Source organism: Terrapene carolina, unplaced genomic scaffold, assembly GCF_002925995.2.
Source record: "Terrapene carolina triunguis isolate 2854851 unplaced genomic scaffold, T_m_triunguis-2.0 Scaffold95, whole genome shotgun sequence".
Classification (NCBI taxonomy): Eukaryota; Metazoa; Chordata; order Testudines; family Emydidae; genus Terrapene; species Terrapene triunguis.
The window spans coordinates 24,979,674-24,989,673 of record NW_020664446.1 but is presented as its reverse complement, the minus strand read 5'-3'; the positions used below and the strand labels follow the sequence as shown (position 1 = coordinate 24,989,673).

The following is a 10,000-nucleotide window of genomic DNA, read 5'->3' as shown; positions in this document are numbered from 1 at the left end:
GCCCAATGTTTTAAGTACAAATACTATCAAATTAGAGCGCATTGAGGAACCCTTGCATGAGCACGGTTTCCTGGTTTGAGTCCTTACAAATTATCAGAGATATACTTTTAAGAACGATGGTTCCAAGGAGTAATGTTAATACAACTTTCCACAGTGCACATTACTTTTAGCCACAAATTGGTTTGAGTCGAACCAGACCAAAGCCACCAGTCATGCTAGTAATGCTAAAGGTTTGCTAGCTCACCCATTGTTAAAATTCAAGTACAAAACTCTAGCTAGTAAATCTTCTTCAACATCTATTCTCATATAGGTTAAAAAATGGATAAAATGGCTGAAAAGGCATTTACAGTGTTTTAAAAATCTCCTATGGAAAAGAAATTTTTTATATCACAAGAAAAAAAAAAGCTCCTGTAGATTGTTATGTGCATAAGGTGGAGGCTTAAGAGCAGACACATTTGCAGATGAACTGCTTTTACTAGCTTCTCTGAGACATGACATTTGTTCAGAAGATTAGCCAGGTTGTAATGTGTAGCATAATTGCACTGTGCGGATGTCCCAGAAGTGAAAACCTAATTGCTTGACAGGACTATAACTTTGTGGTATGCTCTCACCTTGTTAGGTCCTTTTCTGATGCAGTTCAAATGAAGTCTGGCCGCAGGTGTGCCTAATTTACCTCGCAACAGAACGTGTTGAGTTTAATTGCACAGTGGTTGTTAGGAAAAATTGGTGGGTGGAATATCAAGTGACTTACTGTATGCTGATGGCAGATGGGTGTTAAGAGGCATTGTGAGCTAAGTGTATAGGTGAGGTGAGTTAATAAAAGATGTAAATTTTATCTTAAAATAGTGAAGCCTTATGGTAGGTAATACATTTTAATTAAGAGGGTATCAGACCTTTCTTTAGCAGTAGGAAGAAAATCAAAGAAAAGGGAAATCACCAAGAAATACTGTTTTTCCTTACTTCAGTATTTTTTTAGGAGCAGTTTCCAATTGAGGATGTTTAGGAAGGATATTCCAAAAGATTAAATACATTCAAATGTGTAATGTGTGTACATAAATTACCTAAATTGCAGAATACAACACAGGGACAGACAAAACCAGAGAAGTCTGTGTTCTCGTTCTACTGATAGCAACAAAGTTTGAAAAACTACCTTAACATGAACCCAAAGCCAGTATCCTACTTTTTCCCGACTCCAGGATTCGGTTCCCAAGAGTATAAGGCTTTTTCTGTGGAAAAGCAGCCAGCTCTATCCTCTCTGCTCTAGGGACTGCCTGCTAGGATGCAGGATTCTTGTTGGCCAGCCAAGGGAAAGTAGGCAGCTTTCTCCTCTGCACTGAGCTAAGGGAATGGCCTCCCTGGGAACAGGGTTTTTCTTGTCCTTGTGTCACTTTCCCTTGAAGTTCTTCTCTTATGCCACCTGAGCTCCCAGGGCTCTTCTGAGCTACAGTTACAAACTGTCATTTGAGTCATGCAGTCCCACCATAAAGCTGAGATACAAACATTGGTTATGTTGCATCCCAGTGCTGTTTCTTCTGAATTTAGCTCAGCGTTCAGGTTTGTTCGGGTGGACTTGAATGTTTATGGTTCAGACAAGCTTGGCTTTCTACCCAAACCACTGAGTAAATATTCGATTCATTTGTTCAGTAAAAGATTGCTTAATATACTTTTGTAGATGTACATGGGTTCCCCATAGAAACAATTCTTCAGTGTAAAAAAATTCACATGTAATTAATAAATAATAATACTTTGCACTTCTGGAGCACCTTTCAACTGAGGATTTCAAAGTAATTTACAAGCTTTAATTCAATAAGCCTCACAACACCCATTTGACATTGGAAAACAGGATCAGATTCTCCTTTTCAGTCTGACTCCTTTGTGGCACTAAGAGGATGTTAAGCTGACATCTCCCTAGACCAGTGGTTTTCAACCTTTTTTTCATTTGCGGACATCTAAAAAATTTCAAATAGAGGTGCGGACCACTTTGGAAATTCAACCTGTGGTCCACGGAACCCTCCCATAAAAGTCTTAGCCTGAAAACTAACTGCACAGAATTCAACTATAGATGTTGCACATGCTCAGCATGGCATTTGATGCAGCGTGAGAAAGGCGCTAAACTGTGGGCTTCTATGGTAATGACAACACTTCTGGGTTTTGACTTATAGGTGGGGGTATTCACATATTTTTGATTGATCAGAAAAACAGAATGTCTTTTCTGGGATCTGAAACTTTATTTTCATAGTCACCTTTTGCAGACTCCTTAGACATAGTTTACAGACCTCCAGGGGTCCACAGACCACAGATTGAAAACCACTGCCCTAGACAGTAATTTTCCCAATGTGGGGCGTGCCCAGCTGAGGTGGAGCCAGTTTTACTGGATCCTATGCCACTCCACACAGCTGTCCATATAGTAGGGGACTTGGAAGGGGGGATAGGATGTGACCAGACCACTATTATGCTCTGACTGTTCTCTAGCCCCTGGGTACCATAGCCAGGCAGAGTACTTTAGAGCAGCCCCTACATGCAGCCAGCTTCAGGCTCAGGGAACTGCAGCCATTCATTATAGCTTCCCCCACCACCACCACATCTATGCCCAGCAAATATTAGTTCAGCTGAGAAGCTAGACCATAGAGATCATATCAACTACCATTGAAATGTAGCCACCTCTGGGGTGAAAGCCAGCAGTTGTTCACCACAACACTACACAAGAATTCAGGAGAGGAAGTGAAGAATACAATATCCAATTGAAATTGCAGCAGGGATTGCTTTAGGCACAATGTAATTACACGTGCTGAAATTTGGCTGGGAAAAAAGGTTTAATACTCCTTCTTCAGTAATATAGAATCTTTAGTGAGTACAAGGAATCAGTGCTAGAGCAGACTGGAAAATGGAGGGAGAGGGGATTTAGCAAAATTTCTCTTCCATTTAATGTCAAAATTCCCATTTACTGTTGAAAATTTGCTAACCAGCTCTAGAGATTATCCCATTTATATGTCTCATCGGAGAGATGGCTTCTTCAGCAGTACAGTGCCCACTAACAACATACTGAGGCTTTTGTTCAGGATTAACTCAGAGGCAACTGGCAAGAGTTCTAACTACTGAATTACCAACACCCTTTCTACAGTACCTGAGTATTCCTTAGAGTTCTCCCATCCAGTTATTGCCACAGCCCAGGGGTTCACACATGACATGACAACGGTACAGCTTCAGGCACATGTTTTATCAACTGGAGTCTGACCCTTCAGGTTTGAAGTTCTAAAGGAGGAAAGAGTGGACAGCTAAGCTCTTAACAGGGATATTACTTGCACTTGAACATTTATCTAAAGAGTATCCAGGTACTATGGTGACGGATACTTTATAATTAAGAGTAACATTAATAAATAATAATTTTTTGTATTCTGAATAAAATTCCTAAAGATCCTGTTAAGCTCAATATTAAAAATATGTTTACTTGACCACCAGAGAAGATGTTTTGCTGTTATAAACTATGAAAATATCACAATGTTAAGAAAATAGTAAGGGCTAGGTTGTGGTCAGCCTTTAAGCCTCTGTACTAGGGAAGGGGTTTTCCCTCACCTTGGACAGCCTGTGTGAGGTCTATGCAGGAGCTGCTCCAAAGCGGCTACCTGCTTCCCAGAGAAACTTGCTGAAAACAAGGAAGGAAGGGAAGTAGGTGGAACCATAACTTTGCTGCCCCAAAAACTGCATGGAGGTGGAATGAGAGTATATGCTTGATTCATTATAAGGGTGTCACAAATTGTTTCTTTCCTCTTTTCCCACCTTTCCATACAGTTGTTTGCCCTAGGAAACATTTTACCTCTCAGAGTTCCCCCTGAGCAATCCTGCTCTACACAGCCCACAGCGCAGGAAGGTGACTAAATGGCACAGTTTAACCCTATACAATTATTTTTTAATATGCTGAATAGTTTAGAAGCTGGACTACATATTGCCCTGGGCATGGTCACTCTTTTTTTTACAGTTTTAAGGTCATTATAGTGACCAGTCAGAGTGCAGGACTTAATACTCAGTGTTCCGTTGTACTTTAACAATAATGACCAAGGGGAATGACTTTTCCTGACATTTAAGCCCAATGCAAATCCCACTGAAGTCAATGGGAGCTGGATCATACCTCTTTTGAGCAGCCAGAGAAGTCTTCAACCAGAGGCAAAGCCAAGAGTCCTTAACGAGACTGATCATTAATTGACAGGAAATTTCCAACTCGGAGGTCATTAGTGCTAATATAAGCTGTGAAAACATAAAACACGTTCAGAAAAAAAAGGGGGGGGCAGATCCTCAGCTAGTATAAATCACCATCATTGATGTGATTGAATCATTGAAGTCAATTGTGCTACACCAATTTACAGGTCCTGAGGATCTGGCCCAGAGTCATTACATTTTCAAGTGTTGAAGATGTAAAAATTGAAGCGCATGTTGCCATGGATATGGTGTTCTGATTACAGCAGTGATCTTTTCTAGTTCTTAAAGACCAGTACAGTAATCAATAAGAAAGTAAGATGTCCTTCCCAATATTCTGTAAGGTTTACTTATTTAAGAATTTATTACACATTTTTCTCTTTTGATATCCCTAACAAACTTCAATTTTGTATTTTTAGATTCTTTCTAAAGTTTTTTCTCAAGTGCAATCAGAACTGTTTGAAGAATGCAGGCAACCCACGAGATATGCGAAGATTCCAGGTACAGAGTTTTAAAAAAGAAATAAGGATATATTCAAGATTAATTCATAAATTCCAAATACCATAAATACCATTATATTTTTTTCTGAAAGAGTGTTGTCTTTTTTATTTAATACAGTTAGTTTCAGAACTGTATACCTTTTAAAAATGATATATAAAACTTTTAAAAATATTTGCCTACTTTAAATGCATGTTCTTAGGAGTTGTCAAGTTCACGAGCAGACCATGATGGATTGTTCTGAAGCAAGTGGGAATCACCAGTGAAAATATTGCTGTTGTTTTTTCTCATATTAAAATCTTTACTGTGTTACTGGGTTGCTAAGAGCAGTAGAGAAGTTTTTACACATGTATGATGAGTAGCACCAGCTAAGTATTAGATATTAGAAAAGCAGCCATGGTATTCAATGAATTTTGGATCACCGTTCTAGTTTTCACATTCAGATATAACTCTGATAGTTGTGGTACAGCCCACATATGTTTATTCCAACTGTTTTAGAATCAAATTATTTTAATACTTGAATTTCTCCCTACACCTATTGAAATATCCTGTGGTGAATCATAACCACTACAGAAGGGTATCTGACTGGACAGTTGCTGAAAATAATTTCCCCCAAATTTTGGCTGATTGGAAATGGTTATTAAGAAATACATGATTTTTACTTCAAATTACTTTCAACATGATTCATATTTGCAATTAATAACCTAGGCATTGAGATGTTCAGAACTTTTTCTGAGAAGCACAACTTGTGGTTAAAGCTTATAGGAAGGCATGTGACATCTGTTTTCACACACAGCCAACCTACTGGTGAAGCCAGAATGCTTGAGCCAGCCAACAGTACAGCTCTGTAGCTGGAAAAAAATGTTTCTTCAAAACAATCCAGCCAAACCTCCATTTTTCATGAATCTCAGCTTCACAGGGCATTGGTGATATTGATCCATCTGAACAGAGCAGAAGGTCAAACCTGGAATGAGTGGAAATGTCCTCTTTGTCTCACCGATGACTAAATGAAGCATCAGTCATGAGTGATCTTGTGGTTGACAAAGGAGCCAGTAGTCACTAGAAAGACTTCCCCAGGTCTCTTTAGTTAATCTCCCTGCCTCTCAGAAGGTTTAACTGGACTTAACAGAATGTCAGGTCTTGAACAATATTTTCAACTGGTTTCACTATCTCAGCACCTTTCTTTAGGTGCACTGCAGGAATGAGCCAATAAAACAACATAGTATGTCTACTTTCTTTTGCTGAACTACACTATTTTCCCTTGGTGACTGACCTATATATAGATGACAGAGCAAAGATAGTTGTCTTTTTTTTATATACACCTTCCCCTGTCTTTCAATATATCATGGCCTAGGAATCTAAAAAAAATAAATAAAAATTATTCTTTGCTGAGAATCACATTTTATCTGCTTTGCATAGTCTGCAGGTTATTTCTTTAAGTCGCACTTAGCTCATTAAAAGTGAAAAGCAGATAGCCCAGTGACATGGCAATAGGATTGCAACATAGGATATCTGTGTTAAGGTGCAGCTTCAGGACTCCCCACAATGGATGTTGAGGAGCAGTGATACAGTCTCTGTGGAGGAGAGTGCATGCAGAAGCACAGCATATTTCTACAGAACTACCTTCAGGCTGGTCCAATGGGTGATACAAATGGCTGCCTCCAAAACACAAAAATAGGAAAGAATTTACATCAGATGCCTTGCGCCCACTATGTGCAAAAGGGGAAGGAGTTACAGCGTAGTTCTTACTCTCCTGATTTCTCATTCATTATATATCTGTATATATGGACTGTAAGTATTCTGAATGTCATTTTTCACTGAGATTTTACATCCAGAGCAAACCAAACAAAAAGTAAATGTCTGGCAAGTTTGTGTACTAGTTTTTACCATCATCACTAGTATGGTTGGATGAGGCATGGCTAATATTGACCCAACTCTGCCATTGTTTCAGAAAACTCTTCTAATCTTAACTATACTGAAAATACTACAGTGATTCCTTCAGTCAGAAAATCTGGACCCCAACCCACAATGACCATGGTGGAGAACTGAAATTAAACTTAAACTTATATCTGAGGTATTCAAAGTATTTTGGAAAGAAAATCAACCTACGGAGCCACATCACAAACACACACACACAAACCTTCAAACAAAATGCTTCTATTTCCTCTTTCACTTGTGTATTATGGGGTATCATTTCGGGATGAATTTCACAAATCGATTGTGTAGGTGTTTTTGTCAGCAAGGTTGTGCATTTTGGTTATGTTCCTTTTCCAATTTCTACTAAGAAGCAGCTGGAAGCCAAAGAAGGCCCTATCCATCATCTCTTCTATGGCCGGACTCTGAACCTGGACACAAGAATAGGAGCCTTTCACTCAAAAATAAAGGAGGAAATTCCATTGACATACCAGGGTCAATCACCATCCAAATGAACTTGAGAAGGGATACTTTTCATGGATTGAAAACACTTTCACTATTCATATTCAACTCAGTCTTTTCAGATGCAAAAAAGTTCATTATCAGACATTAAATGTAATTGTAAAACTGACCTGGAGATCATTTACTGAAGAGGAATGGGGAGTTACAAGGGTTTCTGATTTATTAAGCTTTTTTTTTTTCTGATTTGGAATCCTCAGAACCCTTCATTTGGAGACAGTCTCAAGTGAACAATTTTTAATTAGATAAACTATCTAATCAATATATCAACAGATCAATCAAAACAGCAGCTTTTAAAATGAGTGGCTAGAGGGGTGATTCTGAAACTAATGGCTAGAAGAATATTTCCCTGAATTGAATTCATTTGTTAGGATAATAGGAGATTAAACTCTAATTAGTGCAGCAGGTTTTGAAGAGAAACAATTGAGATTTAAAAATTCACCAGTGTTAGCCAAAAAAAAAAAAAGTTAACTATGATTATATCTATTTAAAGCAGAAAGTAATGGACTTGTCTACAACATATAAATTTCTAAAAATCTGCAGTTTTTTAAAATGTATTTGTTTTCTTTTTCAGGTTGTTGTATCAACAACAGTCAATGTGGATGGCCACGTTCTGGCTGTCTCAGACAACATGTTTGTACACAACAATTCCAAACATGGAAGGCGGGCTCGCCGCCTTGACCCCTCAGAAGGTACGGCCCCTTCTTATCTGGAAAATGGTAGGCACACATTTACATGTCTTTTTTTATTTGCAATGCTTTTTTGCACCATATTTTATGTTGATACACTACTACATTTACTTTTACATGATTTCTTCTCTCTTCACATTGATCAAACAGCCCGTTAGTATTTCTGACTCCATGTCAAACAAAATACAGCCCTCCTGATTTGCTTTTGACTTCCTTTCCTTTATTTAGTCCATAAAGTTCTGCAGTCACAACCAATTTTTCATCCCCTTTTATTCTTTTTTGTTTGTTTGTTTAAAAGCCTTGTTTTGCTTGCAGCTTTTTCTTGCTGTTTAATTTTATTTTATTTTATTTTGGCTTGTCATAATCCTCGATCCAGAGGTACAGTCTCAGGTTATGTATGCAAGTTTAAATGGATGGTAAAAACATGACCAAATCTGTAAGGAATTTACTGTGAGGTCAATTTCCTGTTGCTGGGCCCTACTGCTACAGATTAAAGCAGTAGAATTTTTGTATGAGAAAAACAGTATAACATGTTTTTCTTCTAGTTGATTAACTTCTTGCCTGATCTGCTCAAATAAAGTAATTTTTGGGGAAAAGAACAGTGGAAAGTGTCCCCAACAATCCCTAAACTCTGAAATACTTTATTTTTGCAGCCCATCAACCTCTGAATCTTGCACATCCATACACATACATACACTCTCACATAAAGTAAATGACCAAAAGACATATCTATATGCAAATGTCACTTTTTACGTACCATAACATCCCCTCACAAAAACCTGGATAATTACTATTAAGTAATGCACTTTCTTATACAATAAAATGGTTAATTATCAAATATATTTTGAATTGCTTGAAGATTAAAACTTTCCAAAAACGTGCTTTTTTTTACACTGCAGTACAGACTGAGGGGCTGATCCTGCAAACACATTGACTTCAATGGGACTACTCAGGTGAACAGTTACAAATATGCATACGTGTCGGCAGGATCATGCCCTTTACAACTGTACAATTAAATCATTTAAAGTAACAACTGGCAATGCTAAGCTGCTGTTATAACAATTCTCATATATTAAGGTTATGTGTTTATGTTCCATATAATACATACAGATGCACACACAGAAAAATGAATGAAGCAAGCAATGATTATCGGAATGAAATATGATTTAGACATCAAAAAATGGAAAACAATTTATGAATCTGCTGTGGTCCACAAAAAACCTAATTTGTTTTTCTGCATTAATAACTAAGGTATAAGAGAACAAAAATATAATAATTAAAGGTCGCCCTGAGCACAAGAGTCATTATAGTCTATGACGTATTGTTTATCTCTTTCATATGCACTGAAGGTAGGTGTGTATTTTGCCTAGCAACCATCACTAATGAGGTTCACAATTAAGAAGGTTGAATCCTCTTCCCTAGTCCTTTACTTCCCCAGAGAGAGAGAACTAGCAACATTATAGGTTCAAGTAAGCATGCTCAGCCCTGTGGTGTTAGGTTTTAGTCTAGGTCCAAATTCAGCCTCTTCTAATGAGCTATTATGATTCTAGCAAAATACAAGTATTTATTTTTGTAAGCTGTATAAAAAGTATTTGACTCTAAGCAGAAAATATCACAGTTAGAAAAATAAAGGCCATTTTTATATACTATGAAAAATTTACATAAACTCCATTAACCAATAGCAGCTTTGTGGAATATCATAATTGATTTGTTTTATTTAAATATTAAAGACATTGGGCCAAATCTTGTTTGCCTCACTCCCTTGAGTTTGCATTACTCCTTTTACTGAAGTTAGCTGACCTATTCAAAGGCGATCAGGATTTGGTCCATCATTCTTGTCTACTTTAAAATTCTGCATCTAAAAGCAATTGTAGTAATCAGCTGACTGAAAGAAGACACTCCTGTAAAACAATAGCAATGAGCCAAAACACACTCTGATATGATAAAGGGTTACAATAGATTCTGAGCCTGATTTTTGGAAATGCTGAGCACTCACAACTCCAGTTGAAATCAGTGGGAGCCCACGGGTTCTCAGTACCTTTCCTAATCAGGTTCTCCCTTCCTATTTAATTAAACAGTATCATCTACTGGAAATATGAATCAATGGCTAATCCTGCTCCCATTGAAATCAATCACAAAACTCTCAAGGATTTCAGTTGGAGGAGGAGCAGGCCCCAATATTTTTAATA

General features: G+C 37.7%; 1 protein-coding gene across 12 annotated transcripts in view; it reads left to right on the top strand.

Moving 5' to 3' along the window:
- EBF3 (EBF transcription factor 3) overlaps window positions 1-10,000 on the top strand; it is a 132,334-nt gene that overhangs the window by 82,423 nt on the left and 39,911 nt on the right. For 6 of the 12 annotated variants that reach the window (XM_029911336.1, XM_024213285.1, XM_024213282.1 and 3 more), the window contains exons 7-8: window positions 4,611-4,692; window positions 7,697-7,814. In XM_029911336.1, coding sequence (XP_029767196.1) covers window positions 4,611-4,692; window positions 7,697-7,814 — 200 coding nt within the window. Of the gene's footprint in view, window positions 1-4,610; window positions 4,693-7,696; window positions 7,842-10,000 lie in introns of all 12 variants that reach the window. The other 6 variants (XM_029911334.1, XM_024213280.1, XM_029911333.1 and 3 more) reach the window with 1 other exon arrangement.